General features: G+C 39.9%; 2 protein-coding genes across 4 annotated transcripts; one reads left to right on the top strand and one right to left on the bottom strand.

Moving 5' to 3' along the window:
* Positions 1 to 5,859: 5,859 nt before the first annotated feature.
* layna (layilin a) lies at positions 5,860 to 9,742 on the top strand. The gene is made up of 8 exons (XM_008278761.1): positions 5,860 to 5,938; positions 6,073 to 6,093; positions 6,242 to 6,539; positions 7,647 to 7,804; positions 7,888 to 7,932; positions 8,041 to 8,103; positions 8,208 to 8,304; positions 9,031 to 9,742. The coding sequence occupies exons 1-8, from the start codon at positions 5,860 to 5,862 to the stop codon at positions 9,740 to 9,742; spliced, it is 1,473 nt and encodes a 490-aa protein (XP_008276983.1).
* Positions 9,743 to 11,382: 1,640 nt separating this feature from the next.
* On the bottom strand, positions 11,383 to 18,630 carry alg9 (ALG9 alpha-1,2-mannosyltransferase). Of its 3 annotated transcripts, XM_008278758.1 has the most exons (15): positions 18,478 to 18,630; positions 16,344 to 16,479; positions 16,077 to 16,211; positions 15,655 to 15,725; positions 15,440 to 15,528; positions 14,921 to 15,056; positions 14,728 to 14,815; positions 14,314 to 14,419; positions 13,708 to 13,830; positions 13,289 to 13,443; positions 13,054 to 13,183; positions 12,810 to 12,957; positions 12,564 to 12,693; positions 12,348 to 12,478; positions 11,383 to 12,088 (listed from the first exon to the last, which is right to left on the bottom strand). In XM_008278758.1, the coding sequence occupies exons 1-15, from the start codon at positions 18,615 to 18,617 to the stop codon at positions 11,965 to 11,967; spliced, it is 1,842 nt and encodes a 613-aa protein (XP_008276980.1). In that variant the 5' UTR covers positions 18,618 to 18,630; the 3' UTR covers positions 11,383 to 11,964. The 3 variants fall into 3 exon arrangements, with proteins under 3 accessions (XP_008276980.1, XP_008276981.1, XP_008276982.1); XM_008278759.1 differs by lacking the exon at positions 15,655 to 15,725 and having other exon boundaries at positions 18,478 to 18,593; XM_008278760.1 differs by lacking the exons at positions 16,077 to 16,211; positions 16,344 to 16,479; positions 18,478 to 18,630 and having other exon boundaries at positions 15,628 to 15,675.
* Positions 18,631 to 19,581: the final 951 nt, after the last annotated feature.

Raw genomic sequence — 19,581 nt, 5'->3', positions numbered from 1 at the left:
TCCACTTCTGCCTAATCACCCTCTGAAAACTATTCCCATAAAAGAACGTCTGCTCACCTCACTAAAGAATCCAAATCAATAAATGAGTATAAATATTCATCTAACTTAACAGAGCTCTGTGCCAGTCATCTATAAGCTAATGCCACAGTAAAGTACATGGAAAGTAATGGAAGGTTCGATCTTCATTACAGCCTGCAGCTTGGACTGATCGCTTTCAGGCAGATTTAAAGTTTCATTTTTATCAGATGACACGCAGGTCACGACTCACCAAAACAAACTAACAGGCAAACATCAGCTCCCGTAAATGACAAGCATGGGTGTCACAGTTCTTTCGTGATCTGGCAGCAATGTGGAGAAAAACTCAGCAAGATAATCTCCTCACATATGACGGGTTGGTCCGCAGTTAGAAAAAAATGAATCAGTAACAAAAAAACTGTTGAATACAGTAACATTGAAAAACTGAAAGAAAAAAAAAAAAGGAAATAAAAAAATAATTGCAAATATCTGGAAAACAAACATATATATTAAGCTTATTTACATACAGTAAAAACGACTGTTGTATGTTTCAAATGTTTAAAAGATGTTGTAAAAGAACAAATTAATATGAAATATTTGTTAAAATACAGATTTCTCATTTTTATTTAAAGTTTGGTCTTGTTTTTTAAATTTTTAAATTTTTTACAGTCAAATACTAAATTCATGCTTTTCCTTGGTTTTGCTAGATATTATCTGTGATTGAACAAAACAGGGAACAGGTTTTTAAAAATGATTACCATATTTCAATCTGTAATATGAATAATTTTTCTTTCAAATATTGACACACATCAGTAAAATCATGGAATTTTTAGCTCAACACAGTGAAATGGTTAAACATCAAACAAGAACAAATTACTATTTGTAAAAATACAGACGTTTGATGTGGGTATTATAAACAGTTTTAGCGTGTTTTTGTTGTTGTTGTTTTTTTTTACATTAAAATAAAAAAGTATATTCATACTACCTCTGTGACTTTACTAGATATTGTCTGTAAATAAACAGTAAATTGTTTTACTGTTTTTTTTGTTTTGTTTTGTTTTTACAGTGTACTAGGGGTTACGCTCTGATTTATGTATAGACCGGACGACTACAATCAGGAAACAGGAAGAATGGCTCCCTCTGCTCAGTCACCCACTGCAAACTATCACCATAAAACAATTGTCTGCTTGCCTCACTAAAGAATCAAGAATCAATACATGTGTGTAAATATTCATTTAATTTAACAGAGCTCTGTGTTAGTCACCCATAGCTAATGCTGTGAAACCCTAGAGAACATCAATTCAAGACCTCAAGTATATAAGCCTGTAGAGTCACAGGAAAATCCCTGCATAAAAAAGCAGCAAACATTCTGTCTGTTGCTTTAATTGTTAAAGTGATTAGGTAAATATTTATCTCTCTACACAGATAAATACCATGCACACTGTAGATATTACTGCATTTACACAGCAAAACTGAAATGTCCACATTGTAATCCACTTGACACACCAAAACCTTACAATTAAAATGTTCTGATTGACAATATTTGGACTTTTCCAGTGAATAAAAATGCAGCAACAGCTCAGATTGCAGCTTGACTCATCCTGAGCTTTGTTCCTGAAGATTTCACCGTAAAAACTGTGAATCTGTGTGCAGCAGCTCTTTTGGCGGCTGTGCAGAAAATGCATTTAGGTTAACAAGGCTTCAGTAAGATCACAATGATCTCCACATATAATCTATCAATCCTGGGTGCAGCGCCGATAAAGCTCCGCATTATTCAGTGCAGAGCTTTAGGCTCTCAAGAGTGAAAAAAAAAAGTAATAGTGGCCCTTTTAGACGCAGCCTGCAGTTATTAAACTACGTGATTTATTTCTGGTATGACAATAAATCTGTCTTGAAACGTGGGAAGTGGCTTAAAACTCAAAGAGATAATAAAGAAGATCCAGTGTTTCATTTCAAGCATCATTCATTTAGAAAGTGATAGTTCAGTAGTAGCAGTGTAAGTGAAAATGTTTTAATATAACATAAACTGTATGAGGCAATTAAAGATTCATGTTTGCTAAGAAATTAATGAAGAGCTTAATGAAGATGCAAATTGCTTATTGTCTCTCTGCAGGAGTGGAACCAAGAGTTTTTATTTCCGAAAAGTTACATATCATAATTTACAAAACACACAGTTTATCCACAGAACCACAGATTATTATTACATTTCCTTCTCCCAAGCCTTTCTGCAAAGCTACATTTTAAACAAATGAGTAAAATAATGACTCCAGCTCCAAAAAGGTTTCATCAAAACTCTTTTATGGACGCTGAGCTCTGCTGATGGAGGCGTCCAGCTCCCCCCTGGGTCACCGACTCGGGGCCCGTTTCCAGCTCCCAGTGCAGTAGTACGCAATGCGGACACTGGGTCTGGCAGGACGCCAAACTCAGATCATTCTAATTGAATTTAGTGGAGAGTTAAGTTATTTCTTTCGATGTGTAATTGAGTTTTTTTTTTCTTTCTCTTTCTGGCTTTAAGATGGAAATGAACTGAGTTTGTCAGTCACTGTATTATTACAGCCCACAAACAAACAGGAGCATTGCATTACCAGTGATTTGTTGTGGTCAGAGGCAGTTTATGGCTTCAAATCATGTTATTTTCCCGTATAACTAATCCAGCCTTGCCTCGGTGAAAATGCACATTTCTTTGCTAATGGATATTGGCCATAACATCAAACAGCAGTGGTGAGTTTTCAACTTTAATGCTACGTTCCTCTGACGTGGTGACCCGCCCATCTTGTGCAGGAGAGGGAGTGTCCGGCTGAGTGTGGTGGTGCCTTCGGCCGGTGATATACTGACTCCCATGGGAGCATTCATCTGGTTTCCCTTAACTAATTGGGAGAGAGGGAGGAGGGTCAGTGGGATGAGAAAAGGAGGCAGAGACAGAAGAAGACAGACTATGTGAGAGGAGGGACGAATGGGAGAGGCCTAATTGAATGAAAGCCTCTCTTGGTCTCAGATGCTGTAAACAAGGAGGAAATTTAAACCGAGCTCCATTCCTTATTGGAAGCCTCTTGAGGACTCACTAACCTCTCTGTCTTCCCTTTTATTGTGCAGAGCATCACGATAATGCCAACGTCTCATTCCCCTTCTTCAATTTAAACAAAGCCAAACCCCCTTCGACTGGAATCAATCTACACCTAAACTGATTAGCTGTGTATGGATAGAGCCGCATGCACGAGGGCGGCATTCTCAGGGCGGCCTGCTCCCTCCACCCTCGCTCCCTATTCAGCACGAGCACACACAGCATATTCCTGATGAAGCATCCTGCTGCTTAAACTCTAGCTGATCTGTCTCTCTGAGAGCCTTAAATCAACCTTATGGGCCATTTTAGAAATTACTACCATTAAGAACTGCATACATACACTTTTCTTCCATTTGTGCGCTGAAAAGAAGATCACGTGCACATGCTGATCCTGCCGCTTGAATATGAAATTATGTCGCTGGCAGAGGAAATCCCCCTTGTTACTGAACTGTATTGTCAAATATTCACATGGATAACTTGACTGACGATAAGAGCTTCTGTAATTCTCAATAAAGCCTGTGTTTTCTACAAATCCTAAAGGAAACGTTTAAATGATATCGATACCTGTCATGTCAATATGAAGCCACCACGAGTATGCAGTTAGTTTAAATTGGTTTAAAAGCTGAAAACATGGGGACACAGCTAGCCTGGCTCTTCCTGCTGGAATAACAGTCATGATTTCCATGTGTTGCTGGTTTAGCTGGTGGAACAGAACAGTTGTGTGTTGTCTACCTGCACATGAAGCTGCTCCACCAGAGTCACCAGAACCCCATGCTTGTGACCAGCACCAAAACATGCTCTTACAAAATACCCTAGCAGCACCTCTAGAATGAAGTAGCGCATCTTGTTTGTCTAATAAGAGATCAGATGTGTTTATCTGTGACCTATAGCAGCTAATGTTGGCTAATTTCTATCTATCTGACTGTCTCATCAGCTGGTGACTGTAGTGTCATGTTTGATCTTTGGTGTTGATCTTCTCTGCTAACTCTTGACAAGAAAGTAAATAACAGTCCCAGAATGTTCAGCTAACATTATTCCTTCCATCCATCCATTATCTATACACCGCTTAATCCTCACTAGGGTTGCAGGGGGGCTGGAGTCTATCCCAGCTGACTTAGGGTGAAGGCAGGGGACATTATTCCTTGATTTGAAAAAAAAAACAAAAAAAACTGGGACATAAGCTATACACAGGCATGCTATACACTGTTTTAAAAAAAAAAGAATAAAAAGAAAAAAGAATAAAAAGAAAAAGAAAGAAAGAGGAAAAATCACTAACATTCTAGCAGCAAGTAAACTAGAAAGAACACATAATAAATTATGGAATGCTGTAACATTCAAAAGCTGTAGAAACTGGTACAAATAACAGTAAATATCTATAAAATAATGCTATATTCATCTGATTTAAATATATTGAAACATTGGAATTTTACAGTCAAACATAATAAAAAGGAGTTAATCATTATTTGTTAAAATCTAGAATATTTTAATATCTGTTTTTGTTGTTTTTTTACAAACAACATGTACATTAATACTTGTTTTTCTGTGATTTTACTCGTTGATACCTGCAGTTTCAGCAAAACAAGAAAATCTGCAAAACAACAATAAATCATTTTATAAATTGCACTTATGAAGTGTTTGTTCTTAACAGCTGTAGTTCACTATAGAACTGCATGTGTTTTTTGTCAATTCAATTGGTCATTTCATACTTTACCAAGAAACTGTTATCTTAATTTCAGGCCTGTAGACATTTAGAGGCCGTTAAAAACATATTGTCAGTTTAAACCTCTTTTTCTGAAGGATGGACTCCTACATGAACACAAGATCTTTTTTTGTTAAAAAGAGAATGACTTGTGTTGCTCTACAAGACAGGTTCTCTGTATTTGTGTTTCAGCTGTGCTCCTCTCATTAGTTTAAAGTGGGCATGACTTGGTATGAAGCTGAGGTCATGTCTTACCGTGCAACTAAATCCAAAATGAAAACTTGACAACAGTTGCATTATTGTTTGCTTCATTTTCTAGGCCTCTATCAATTACATCATGTAATCTGATCAAAGTTAGAGTTATACGATACACATTTCTAAACTTGAATTATTACTTTTTAAAAATATCTTACACTGTAGAGAATTATTGAAGATTAGAAACCAAGCTTCCATAATAAAGCGGAGAAAAGAGACGTATCTGACTAGTCCCTCCTCTCGGATATGTCAGCCGTGTTTGGTGATCTGTCCTGCTTTGTACTGAGGCACAATAAGTAAGAATGCTGCAACGTGAAGCTGCGTAAAATATTTTTAAAATATCCCTAATTGAGTTAGAGGAGATCATTTTCATGTAACACTTTTGTAATGATAATACTCGAAGCTTAAGTAATAAAGGTAGGAGTGAAATCTGCCTCTTGTCAGCGTTTACGATGAGAAGCACTTGCATGATTAGATGTCTTGCGATCGATGCAGCCTCTTCTCCCAATCATTAAGACTGCTCTTAACAGATTACAGCCCCCTCCCAAACACGCACAGCATTTTCTCCTCCTCTCCCTGCTCCTCCTTCTGTCTCACACACTCGCTCTTACGCTAGATAAAACCGGAGATCTGCCTCTCCAGCACTCCTTTCGCTTTCTCCTTGAATTTTAGAGCATTTTCTCACACTTGAAGCTGCAGCTCCTTAAAGGTACAGGTGGAGTTTCATCTGGTTTCACCTGTCCTCCGCTGACTGACGAACGGGCAGCGAGATGAAAAAGACTAAACTGAAATACAAGATTTGGTGGTAAACAGACTACAGCTGACAAACATGGACTTGCTGACAATCTTCTGTCACCTCCTGCTTCTTTTGTGCTTTGATCCATCTGCAGCCACAAGTCTCATTACAGGTAAGTTGCACACACACACACAGGAAAACACAACACAGCACAAAGAAGTGAACTCTTCATTCAACTGTGCTTCTCTCTTTGGTTTCCTCGTGGCCTGACTTCCTGATTCTACTCTGGACTTTTGGCTCTTGTAGCAGATATATTTGAAGCCAGAGGTAGGCAGCACACTTTTACAAAAACACTGCTTTACTTTGATTGTTACCACTTCCCAGAAGTCCACATTTCTTGTATCTACTCATTTAATACATGAGGAAACTTACAGGCCATGTACAATGAGGTGTGTATGGATGTGTGTGTGTGCAGGTCAGCGTGTGTGCAAGGCAGGAAAAGGGAGGCCGTGCTACAAGTTGGCCTATTTCTCCGAGCTCCGCCGGAGGCTGAACTTCGTGGAGGCGGAGTTGGCCTGCAGACGAGACGGAGGGCAGCTGCTGAGCGTGGAGTCTGCATCCGAGCAGAAGATCATAGAGCAGCTCATCACCGAGCTCCGCCCAACCGACGGAGACTTCTGGATAGGTCTCCGCCGTAACCATGGAGACGGAGACAGCAGCACCAACTGCTCCTCGCAGTACTACTGGCTGGACGGCAGCAAGTCCACGTTCAGGTGGGAGTCAGTGGGTGAAGAGACACATCGGTTAACTTTCATTGGATGACTGTAAGATGAGAAAGGTGTATCTCATGTGTGTTTTAAAATGCTGATACTGTACATGTGGCTCTGTTCAAAAATAAAAACTTTAATAAGCTTCAAATGTACAAAAACTGCTTTTAAAGAAGCAAAAGTAATATAATCATGAATTTGCATAGAATAATCAGGGATCCTTTAAATTTTTTGGGAAGTGTAATGGATACGCTGTTTCTAAATTAGTAATATAATCAAAGAAAAATTCAAAAAGTAACCAAAATAATGCAAATTTTATGAAGCCTGCAGCTTTCAATAACGCCATACCTTACACTTCAATTAATTGCACTTTCCTTTTAGTAATTTTCAAAAAGGAGACACTGTAAGCGAGGGTTTAAACTATAGATATCAACATGAAGCTTCTCTAGTGGATTACTTACATATGCAAATGCAGTAAATGCAGACAAATCTGCACACATATCCAGAACAGAAAACTGCTCGTTGGGTAAAGCCAGGTTCAAAGGTCTTGTTTGAATTGGGCTGAAGTATTATTGTTAAAGCTTTTTATTGTGGGTATATTAGGTATCACTCCACGAATAAGAAAACACTGTCAACAGCCAGAGAAAATCCATTTTTGACATGTTTTTAGAAATATAATGTTTCTATAAATGACGCGCGAACTGATTAAGGAGCAAACCCCTCTGAATAATGTTTCACATCATAGATAACAATAAAACTGGAAAGTTTGATGCATGTAAGTGCAACTGAAGCTGAAATTTCTGGCTCAGACAACGAGAAAAAAGCTAATTTTGAAAAAACGGCTTTTGAAGACATGTATTGTAATTAAACTTTACAGACACAAATAGATCAAGTATAGTAAAATAAACACCTAAATGTATATACTGGACATTTTCTTTCTTGCTCTTGTCTGAAAGCGGATACTATGGCAGCAAAATAAACCCGGGCATGAAAAAAGAAATGTTCTTGCCTGTAGTGTCACTAAATAGGAACATGAGTTTTGTAAAGATTTTATTGAAAGCAGCTTTATGGGAAAATGACTGCCTGTCTTTGCTTTTTGTGTGTTCGTTGTAGGAACTGGCACTGGGATGAGCCATCATGCGGCTACGAGGTGTGCGTGGTGATGTATCACCAACCGTCTGCTCCCCCCGGTCTGGGAGGACTCTACATGTTCCAGTGGAACGATGACAATTGTGAAACCAAGAACAACTTCATCTGCAAATACACTGCAGGTATTGCCACCGGGTACTAATTCAGTCTTGTTTCACTTGGAAATATTTGAACACTGCTGACCTAAGATTCATTTTCTCCTCAGAGAAGCCACTGTACCCTTCCCCTTCTCCCAACTCCACTCAGACAGGTAAAATGATTGTTCAGACAGTGACATGGAAAACTATTTAGCAGAGCTTTCTGGGTAATATAAAACTAAGGAAGACAATATGAACATTATGACTGCCTTTCATTACAGATGTCTTTCCTTCATCTGTGCTGCCGTGGAATCCAAGTGACTCTGACCAGGACAGAAGAACAGGTCATACCGATAAACCTTTTTGCATTTTCTGCCAAGAGAAAGAGGATACACTCACTACGCCAACATGAGTCACTAAATCTGCATCTCTTTTGTCTTTCTTTTAGCTGTGAATTTGGTTTACGTCATCATTCCCACTATTCCCCTCATACTGCTGTTGCTGACAGTGTTGGGAGTGTGCTGCTTCAAACTGCTTGTCAGACGGTGAGGATCCAAAACAAAGGCAAATACTAAAGACAAGTACTAATAACTACTAAAAAGATTGAATAATAGTCATGTTTGCTAGCCGTCCTTCCATGACTTTTTTTTCAGTTGTTCACCAGGTCTGAGATTAGTCCTTTGAGGGGCAACATTAGGTGGCATTGGCTGACATATCACACATAAAGTGAATTCAGTTTAAAAAAAAATATATGTCCAAAATGATGGAACAGTAGGAAGTGTTCTGTTATTGTAAACGTTTGTTTTTTTTTACTGGCAATAAATTTCCTGAAAAAAACCAAACCAATAACGCTACAGTTTGTTTTTCAATACGTTCTAACATTCCTTCCATTTCTCAAGCACTCTTACTGAAAAAGACATTTTTAGAAATGGCTTAAAAATGTGTAGTTTCATGTTGAAAAAGCCCAAGACAGTTCCTTAAACAGCTGGGCACTGCATTAACATTTCTCCAACAGCAGTGAATAATGCGTTCACTGAGGGATTATTTTCAACAGCGGATGAATACACACTAGCAAACATTCACTGCATTGATCAAGTTAAAATAAAACCTTAGTTTCAACAGAAGTAGAGAAATAATGGGCTTCACCACCTCAGGAAAACTGTATCTGTCATTGTCCTCTGCATCTTACAAACAGCATGGTCTGGTGAAGTTAATCGGTAAGTTAATGCTTCAGGTGTCTTGTTGTTTATGGTTCTCTGTGTGTGAGACAGAAAGAGGAAACAGCAGAAATCAGAAGTTTGCCAGACAGACCCAGGAATCTGTCCGAGCCCGGCTCCAACCGACGTCTACAACGTCATCCGCTCCCAGAAGGATGACGACCTGGTTTCAGCTCGACCCCACACCAAAAACACCTCCTTTCTATGCTCCTCTCCCGACACACCGACAGGCGACTATGACAACCTCGGGGGTCGGGACACGGAGAGCGGCTTTGTGACTCTTGCCAGCACGGAGAGCTGCTTCCTCAACTTTGACCTCACTGACCTCACCCTTGGGCGTCGTGGCACCCGCGAATTCTACGACACCAGCTTGGGCCGCTCAGGAAAAAGAGACTTGAATGACAGCAGTCTGGGTCGCACCGGGCACAGAGAGTTTTATGACAGGAGTCTGGGTCGTCGTACAACCAAGAGCGAGCACTATGGCAGCAGCGTGTACGGGGATCACGGGCTGTATGATGCCAGTATCAGAGCAGGGAGTGACCTCTATGATCCCAAACTGAGGCCTGGAGGTCTCACAGGAAAGGTCGACTTCTACCAGACATACGTCACCAACAGCAAGGACGACACCTACCAAACCAGCCTGGGAACCTACGGAAACCGAAAGTCCTACCAAGCAAATCTGGACCTCTACAGAAACGGGCTGAATCTGGATGGTGGAAGGAGATACTTCAATGAACAGGATTGGATCAACAGAGAAAACTACTGATCCTCGAAACAGCTCCTTAAATATGTGTACAGTAGTGTAAGTGTGGCTACGAATGAGAATGAGAGAATGGCAAAAAAAAATCTGTGCATGTATGTGTTTTTAATTGTTTATATGGTCTGTTTAGGGCATGAATATCTGGTGAGAACATGTTTAAATAATTTTGCCTCTGGCCCCAAATTAAGCAGGTCTGTGTGGCTATTAGTTTGCAATAATCTAACACAAATTTGTTTAGGAATACTTAAAATTAAAGAATTTGCTTACACATGTAACATTTTTTTCACTTATCTATGCAGGTAGAAATTTTGTCAGATCTGTCTATAGCATTGCTGCCTCCAAAGCAGTGCAATTGCATTGAATAAAATTTGGCTGATTACTCGCAGCACTAGAAAATTATATTTTGATAATTCAGGCCAAAGCATATTGAGGTTAAAAAAAATCCAGAATTGCGGCATTCACTGTCACTACTTTCTACTGAAGACAGTGTCTGCGGAAAATTGCTAAACTGAGATGGAGGCAGAATTCCCAAAGCCAAAAACCTAAAGAGCTGGAAAAGACAAAAAAGTTTTTGTAATCTAAACGAAGCAACACTTTAAAGGACGATTGAGGCGACATTTACTTTAGTTCAGCTGATTTTACATATCGAAGTTTGTTTGTAGTTGTATTAATCTTTTCGTGTCACCAGATGGAGCTGCGTGAAATCGGATAAAATTCCAGTCACTTGAGTCGGCTACAGTTTAAGACCACGAGACTGAACTAAGTTTGAACAAAGTGAGTTTGTCTGACCTCTGTAGCCTGACCCCTCCTCCCTGCACAAGGTCAGCGGATCAAGGCTACGTTATCTGCGATTAGAATCACGAATCTTTGTCGACTGTGGAGCTGCACTGAGGTTAATGCAGGCATCAGGTATTGACAAGAAGAGGCTGACAGTCAAACCTTAAACAGGCATCCATATCATTTATGCTACAACTCAACTTTCCTCCCCCAACACATTGCAACATTACCAAAATTTAAATCCAACAACGGGATTACAAGAAAGTTTTCCAGCTAAAGTGTGTGTGTAGCAGCCCGTTTGCATGTCCTTGTCATGCTTGCTTGGTAGGATGACTGCTGAGGGCTCAGACCTCACATTTGCTGTGCCTGAAAACGCTGTTTCAATCACACCCAAGTTTACCTGATGTAGACAGGCTACGTCGAACAGATTAAAACACAATAAACCAACACTGTGTGAGGAAGTTGGTTTCGTGAACTGTACACTGTGTGTTTTGCCTTAAACTGTGAGATGTCCAGAACTTGATGTGCTTGCTCCATTAGTGATTAATGGCGGCCATTGAACAAGTCACAGTGAAAAACAACGTGGAAAGTTAGCTCCTACAGTGAATTTAGCTTCAGTGCCTGCAGCCTGACCACAGAAAATGGCATGATATTGAAGTAAATGATCAAGTATAGCATTATTATTAGAATTATTATTATTTAATCAGAATGTATAAAGCCTTGGTATCTCTCCTGCAAGTGAGAGTGGTTTGTATGTTTGTTACACAAGGAAATCTTCAAATAAAATGACATCACAATTGAACTTGAGGAGCTTGTGGTGTTTTTACTGTCCTAATAAAAAAAAGCAACAACAAAAAAAAACAGTGGAGTTGTATTCACAGTCAATCGTGTTTTTATTAACATTCCAAGTTAAATTAAGACCGCACCCTCACTTTCACTCATCTCCAGCACTCACACCCAACAGAGCACATAATTAGACAGGCCAACACTACAAGACTTTTCAGATTAATTGGTCAGATATGTTCTTCCATTCAGGCCACGTTTTCAAATGTAGCATGAAAACACTTACATTTGTGTGTGGTGGCCTGTTCTGGAATATATTAATGTTAAAATCTTGCAGTGTGCATCCATTGTAAGACATTCATTTCCACACAGACATACAAAATCAGATAAAATGTCCAGCTGATATCTGCCAAGCACACCTGCACACGCATCATTTTCTCTTCACTCTCGCTCACACACACACACACACACACACACACACACACACACACACACAAGCCCAAAAGCAGACTTAATGTCTTTAAAGGGACTGATATCTTCAAAAGTTTCATGAGACAAATACTTCAAATTACATGCACGCTGACACACAAACACCAGCTGTTTTGAGCGGAAGTGATCGACTCCTCTTGTTAGGATGTTGTACTTGGGGTCAGGTGGAGGCTCAGAGGTCAGCCATGGCTTCGCTTACGAGGCTGTTTTTGTCGCCGAGGTTTCAAGATGACGTAGCGCCTGTAGGTCGTGTGGTGGTCTGATATAAACGGGATGTAGAACGCTCTGAGAAGAGGAGATGATCTGAGGGGGAAAACGCTGCATTAAAAGACTGCATCTCTTTCTTTTAAATCTGAGTATGCAGGAAAAACAGATGGAAATATTCATTTGATATTTGTAAACAATTAGCATTGCACTAAAGTTCTCCTGAATGTTCACACATTTTATTTCAGTCTCTACTCTGGTCTTTATTGTTCCTCTTTTTTAACTACAATAAACTATGATTTGTCTATACTGAATGTTTTTGTCTATTTTAGTGTCAATTCTGTATTTCTATAAATACCTTGATGCTTGAAGAAAAGGCTTATAAGCAATGATGTTCCACTCTTCTTTGTTGGCTGAATAACGTGGCTCAAGTGGCGTCTCTTCATCTATGTCCAGGTCCACTACGTAGTGGCATGTCCTTAAATCCACCTGGATGGAGTGGACATACAACAGTTTAAATCAAATGCTCTTAACTACAGTACCAACACGTCAAACATACATGTGCCTTACTTACATATCTGGACGGCTCCTCCAGGTTCTGGTCATTCATATTGGCTGGGATGGTCTGTGTGGCCAGAGGATCGGAGGCATATGGCTGAGGCAGCTGCCCCTTAAATTCAGACTGAATGAAGTGCAGTTGCCAGCTGGAGATTAGAAACGGGCTTTTAGCAGGAGACGCAGTCATATCTGAATATCATAAAATACACTTTGCATATTTTATTAGACACTAAAAACCTGTGACGTAAAGTTGGTGACTGACTTGTGTGGTAGAAGGAAGCTGCTTGGAAAGCGGTACCACTCTTTGCCGACACACACGCTGACAGGTCTGCCTTCAGGCACCAGGTGTAGAGTTGGATCCTTGGCGATGCGGTGAAACTCTGGGTACAGGTCCAGAGGAGCATGGTAGCCTGTAGACAAACCAAAATATCTTGATCATCTTAAGCTGTCTCTTTTGTTACCGGACACTGCTGCTGAGGGAGAATGTCGTCCGTTTGTACACACACCTCTGAAGAGAGCAACGGAGCGAGACAGCGACAACACTGTGAAGACCACGACTGCACTAAGAGCCAGCCAGTTGGAAGAGACCGTGTAGTGCTCCAGTCGGTACCGCTGGAACAGAAAGTGGTAGCATTTCTGTGGGAAATAAAAGCACATATAAGCAGGTTAAAACAATTAAAAACCCACTGACATGGAACTATTTTGTCCTCAAAGTAAAAATCTGAAAATGGCAGACCACACCTGCAGAGAGGAGAGGGCTACAGCCCCACTGAGGCAGATGAGAGGGTAGATGGGAAAGAGAAAACGTTCCTCTTTATGTGGTCTGGTGAAGAAAACCAGCATCCACAGATACATGGGAGACAGAGTCAGCCAGTATGGACGGCCCAGGTTCTGCACTGCAGGGAACACATGCGTGTACAAGCACATGAAAACACATGAGGAGTTGCTTTGATAACTAACAGCACAGCACTTATAAACTCATAAAATATTTTATTTTATTTTGATCAGTATCTTTATTTATACCTGTACTGGGGAGGAGTATACTGAGTGTATTAATTATTATTATTATCATCATCATCATTATGATTATTATTATTGTTCATGCACACGTAAAGACAACATTGACATTTTTATTGCTAGTGTAGGAAACACGCCCTCACCATTGAACCTGTGTAACAGAGTCTCCATGAGAGCAGTGAGCGGCAGGGAAAACAGCGCCAGAGCAAACACCAGGTTGAAGTTCAGGATGCCATTTAGAAAGTAGAAATGCCACGGCTCTGTGCCTGAAAATGAAACAACACAGGCCAAGCAAATTGATACAGCTGATGTACAGATGTTCACAACACAATGTAACAAAATCATTACTAATGCTCTGTTTAGCTCTCGTCAGGCCAGTTTTCTTGGTGTGATTTGAGATTATTCAAATGCTATATAGTTTTAATGCCCGCTGTTGGGGCCAGGGGCTGTAACAAAAACTGGTGAAACACAGCAGTTTTAGTGTTTTTTTGTTCCGCAGTTGCTGAAATGAAAGAGGTACCCAACAAAAACAAGGCATGTGTGTACAATGCCATATGTAGTCAGACATGTTTTACTTCAAGATAAATAAGAAAACACAACTTTAAGTGGCTTCTGGTGAAATATGACAAAATATTTAGTCCACTATAACATTTTAAGAGTATGTTTCCCCCAAGTTAAATCCTGCTTTTATGGCTGATCTTAATATGAAAACACTATGAAAAAATGACATGTGTGCTTTGTTAAATTACCGTACAGATCAGGTCCATGTGGTGTAAAGACATTGTACAGTAGAATATTAAGTGGAGCGATCACCAGTTTGCCATAAAAGAAAGAATCCACTGCCACCAGAGGTACCTGAGAAACGCAAACAAGATGAACAAAGGAGAAAATGAACGGACTCAGTTTGTGTAAACATTTGGCTTTAGCAACATATATGTAATTTATAAAACAGCAAATATATCTACACATATCAACTTTGGCAATGTCTGTGTTTTGTCAGGACAAAGTGTAACATCCCATTATATTCCCACATTAATGATTGACTAAATCCTTGCAGCTGTGATACTGAAGAAACTCATCTACATACACCTTTTCCCAGTAGTAATTAAATTAAAATTGTACTTTCAAATTTGTTTTACAAGCACATCTGAAAACATTCTCACCAGCAGCAGAAGCAGAGCAACAGCTGACCAGGTGATGAAACTTTTCCACTGCCTCTTTAACACCAGCAGATCGAAGGCAATCGGAAGCCTGCAGCGAAAATAAACCAAAGATGTATTAAAAGTAGTTTTTTTCTGACAAGCTTCTTTGGGAAAAGTGTTAACAACAAGAAGGCAGTTAAGTTTAGAGTCGTACCCAATCAAAGCAGAGAACGGCCATCCAACAATGGCCCCAGCAGCCACGCCCAAAACAGCTAACGGTGTCGAGTCCTGAAACCAACCCGTCATGGCAACCAGTGTCGTGTACATGCAGAAAGAGGAAGGAAGGAATGCTGAGGAGAAAGAACAAAGAGAAGGGTGAATCATAAAAAACCAGACAGCAAACAAGAACCTGTAGGAGATACAGATCTCATTCTTGACATGTCACCCTGGCAAGGCTGAATTCATACAGCCTTCATAGGATCAGGGGAATAAAGCGAAAATACAGACAAGAAATGTGTCACAAATGCAAAATGTGACCCTAAAAAAAAAAAGTTGTCCACCTTTTCGATCAGTGTGTTAATTTGACAATAAAGAAGTTTGAAAAATAACTTATTCAAAAAAATTGGATGCAAAACACCAAAGAAGGCTGAGATGGAGTCAAATAGTTAACTTATAAAAATTAGTAAAAATTAAGAAAGAAAGTGGATTAACCAAGTGAATAAATTGGACAAACCTGCAGATGAGCAGAACATTCCTGTGCTGAGGACAAGAAATGCCAACATCAGACGGCCCACGTGCAAGCCAAACTTCTTACAAACCGCCCTATGACACACACAAACAAACCAAACGGTCACCTCTTACATCATCGCACGGATTCCTACATAATTAAAAATTTAAAAGCCAAAGCGCTACAACACCCACTTGCATTTAAGAGGAGGGTAAACTCACTTGTAGAAATAGAGTTCACAGACACAGCAGGAGAATGCTAAGACACATCGTACAAAGTAGAACACCAACACCTGCAACACAGTCATAGCACAAGCCTGTAACTACTGCATACGTTCCAGTGTAATGTTATACACACCTCTATGTGTGCATGTGTGAATTCATGCTTTGAGTGGCCCCACGGAGGAACATTTAACTAATCAGTTTTTCCAGATTTCTCCTAAAAGATATGTTTGTTTTTCCATAAAAGTAGCACACTGTTTTAAAACTTATATGTCCAACAGATTTTTAGTTTCCTATGAAAAATGTTTTCGGAGGAGCAAAAAGGCGGGATTCAAAAAAGGTACTGGTTATGCTTTCAGTCAGCGGGGAGATTTAAAATATAAATAACAACACACATTGCAATGAGACCTTGGAATAGTTACCTTGTTTGTCTGTAGAACATGGGCATGCAAACACGCAGGAAGAGCATGTAACCATAAGTAAGCATAGGACCTGATGGCGTACAATGGAGAATATTCCCATGTTTGCATTCCTGTGCCGTACAGCAGGTAGTGCATCTGTCAAAATGCAACAATAGAAGGCGTCAGCAGTTAAAGAAAGACAATTTGCTTGAACAGTAAAGAGACACTGCAAAAATGATTCTGACGTAGATGTTAGAAAAAACAATCGCTTCTGAGAGTCGTACTCACAGGCTCCCAGTAGTTGAACGTCTCGTCACAGTCTGAGATGTTGCTGAGCAAAGCTGCACAGAAACGTGCAGAGAGGAGGCATTTAAATGCAGTTGAACCTTCTGGAGCCCATACCTGCCCTCCACGACTGATGGACCTAATGAAAGAAAAACAAAAACACAGTTGCCAAATATTAAAATTTAATATACAACTCAATGACATATTTTTTTCCTAATATGATTCAGAGGATATAAAATGATATCAAATTGACGTTTTCTTTTTAGATTATATGTCAGCGTATTAAATAAGTGCATCATGTCTGTTTTGTATAGATTTACTGTCCAATTAGTCACCAGTCTTTTAACATGCACAGACTTAATTGCTTTGATATTCCACTGGTCCTGCTTTTAATAACGCACCAATTAAGCCCCCGGTGGTGGTGGAAAGATGAAGCATGTCAGAGCTGGAAAATTAATACGCAATTAAATACAAAAGTTAAATGTGTGGTGGATCAGAAAGTAAATATCAGCTTACCGCAGAGAAAAGTCCTAATTACAGTAAAGACTGAAGGACTGTCTCCCACAGAACACAACAGAGCAATATCTGAGCACTGTCACGTACTGTTTCAAAAGCCTATTAAAACTAATTACACAACATACATCTGCACAGATAGCCTTCACTGTTCTTCCTGTTCCTGTTTTCACAATTAGCAGTCTGTTTGCTGTCGGTTTCCAGCTTGCAGCTCTGCACCGTCTTATTCTGTACCGTCATTACATTTTCTGTCTCTAAGTGTAGCCCTGTGATAGATTGGTGACCTGTCCAGGGTGTCCCCTGCATTCACCCTAAGTTGGCTGGGATAGACTCCAGCCCCCCACGACCCCAGTGAGGATTAAGCGGTGTATAGATAATGGATGCATGATTATTAGCTTTAACACTATTTCTTCAGCATGAGCATACTGTGTAACTTATCCCTCCTTCTGCGTGGGACACTGAACACTGAATGACATCAGCATCATTTGCAATATTACTTTCTCAATATTACATTCAACATCAGTTTCAGTTTAATTTGCAAAATTTCAGTTTTGTGAGCAATATTTCATTATCATAAGCAATACTTTGGCATCATTACCAGTATTACTTCCTATGTTTCTATTTTGGCTTACTTATTTTTACTAATATATTGTACTGATATCTCATTGCTCGTCTATGAGGCACTGCTTTGATTTTACTGTAACTTTTCTCTAAGCAACATCAGGTACAAGAATTTCCTTTGGGATTAATAGAGTTTTTTCCTATTCTTAGAAGCACATACCACACTGTATTTTTGCAACACATATTGTTTGTGTTCTGAGTGCAAACAAACCTACATAAATGCCAACATTTGCAATTTCTATTAGAGTGTTTCTGCATTATCACTGGAGAATTACGTATTTACTTACTATGTCTAGCCATACCTTCCCAGATGTGGGATACTGTTGTTGAGAGTAATGAGGCTCGCATGAGTGAAGGCATCTAATAGGAACACTTGATGAGTGTTTACAGTGATGACAGTCAGACTTCCTTATGTCCAGCACGGGTTCCTTTGTTCACACTCTTCATCAGATTAGTCAGATTAGTGGGATCAGCTGCAGCTCAGCGTCGAGCCTCACGGTACGTTTTTATTATTATGACACGTCACCTTACAAACTGTCACAATCACCCTCAAGGGGCTGCGAGTCAACACCAGCCGCTGATTTACAATAAACCTGTCAGTCCATGGCTGACCCGGTCAGGTCAGGTAACCTGTGCTCAGGTCGGGTAAGCTGTGGTCAGCTCTCCTAAAGCTGCTGGTGAACACCTGGGCAGAATGAATGGAGCTGAGCAGGTAACTCCGCGGCGTTACGTTGCTCCACTAACACATAAACAACGCAACTAGTTATTGAGGCGGAAACACAACTAAATCGTCAATGCAGTTCAAATTACTGTCAACGCGGAGTCTTCACGGTTATTCGCTGGGCGTTACTAATCCTCGTTATCGTGTCAGTACAGTCAAAACTTGGTTAACGTATCAAAGTAGCTAGCTAGCTAGCTTCCGCTGCTCCGCCTGTCAGTCACACCGGGGATGGAGCTCGCAGCACCGGCGCTTCTACCGGCTCTCCTCCTGGCTCATACTCACTCTTGACGAGTCTCTGTGAGTTTACTGTCATCGCTGACTTTCTCCTCTTTCGGTGGCCGAGGTTCGGCAGGGATATTCACGTTGTTTGCGTCTTGTCTGCTGCCTCGCCTGGTTCGCTGCCGGAGCGCCTTGGCCGCCATGTTTACCGATGCTGCTCCCGAGTGGCGCTTCGGTCATTTTCGCCTCCGTCCGGCGATTGACGGCTCTCCTCTTCTGAGGAGGTGGAAATGTGCGAGAAGTCATCTCAGCGTCTTTTATTATGATTTCCATAAGCACTTCGTACACAAATGAAAATAAATGTGCCTTTTTAAAAAAAAAAAAATCATTTTAAATGAAACCTCCAAAGGGATTAGGAATTAGCAGCAACCACAAATGACCTCTTACATACCAGCCTACATGACACTATTTATTTAATCAAATCCCCTTGATAGACAAGGAACAACCAGCCTGGGAGAGTTTTTTGGGAGAAAAAACAACTACTAATTTGATGTAAAAAAAACATGCAATCAAGTGACAGAGATACATTTCCGATTAATCGGCTCTACTGAATCGGTTACACACAGTAAGAGTCTAAATAGAGTCGATAGGAAGAATAAAGTTTACAATAATCAGTGGTGGAAGAAACATTCAGATCCTAAAAGGACCAAAGCAGCAAATGTAAAATACTATATAACAAGAAAAAGTCCTGCTTGAAAAATCTACTTTAGTAAAATTATGTAAGTATTAGCACCAAAATATAGCTCCAGTATCAAAGTAAAAGTATGCCTTTGGTCTCTTTGACTGATATAGTATTATATGTGACAACAATATAATTATTACTGAAGCACCAGTGTGTCAGCAGCATCTTACTGTTGAAGCTGCTGCAGGTGGAGCTCAATTGAAACTGAGATAATTGATAGGAGATGAAAAAAGAAATCTGTTCAAATCTGTTTTTGGACTTTTTTCTTTTTTTTTTTTTACTTAATCTTTGATTTTTGGTGAGATATTGGAGCATTTATACATACTGAAATTAAATTATGTGACAACCCTAACCCTTAAGACAAAAGCCACAAAAAAACAGGTTGGAAACTACTGGTTTAAGCTTCAACAATGTGTTGTCATTTA

This window comes from Stegastes partitus, unplaced genomic scaffold (genome assembly GCF_000690725.1).
Source record: "Stegastes partitus isolate 25-593 unplaced genomic scaffold, Stegastes_partitus-1.0.2 Scaffold132, whole genome shotgun sequence".
Lineage (NCBI taxonomy): Eukaryota > Metazoa > Chordata > Actinopteri > Pomacentridae > Stegastes > Stegastes partitus.
This window is presented reverse-complemented; position numbering and strand designations above follow the sequence as displayed.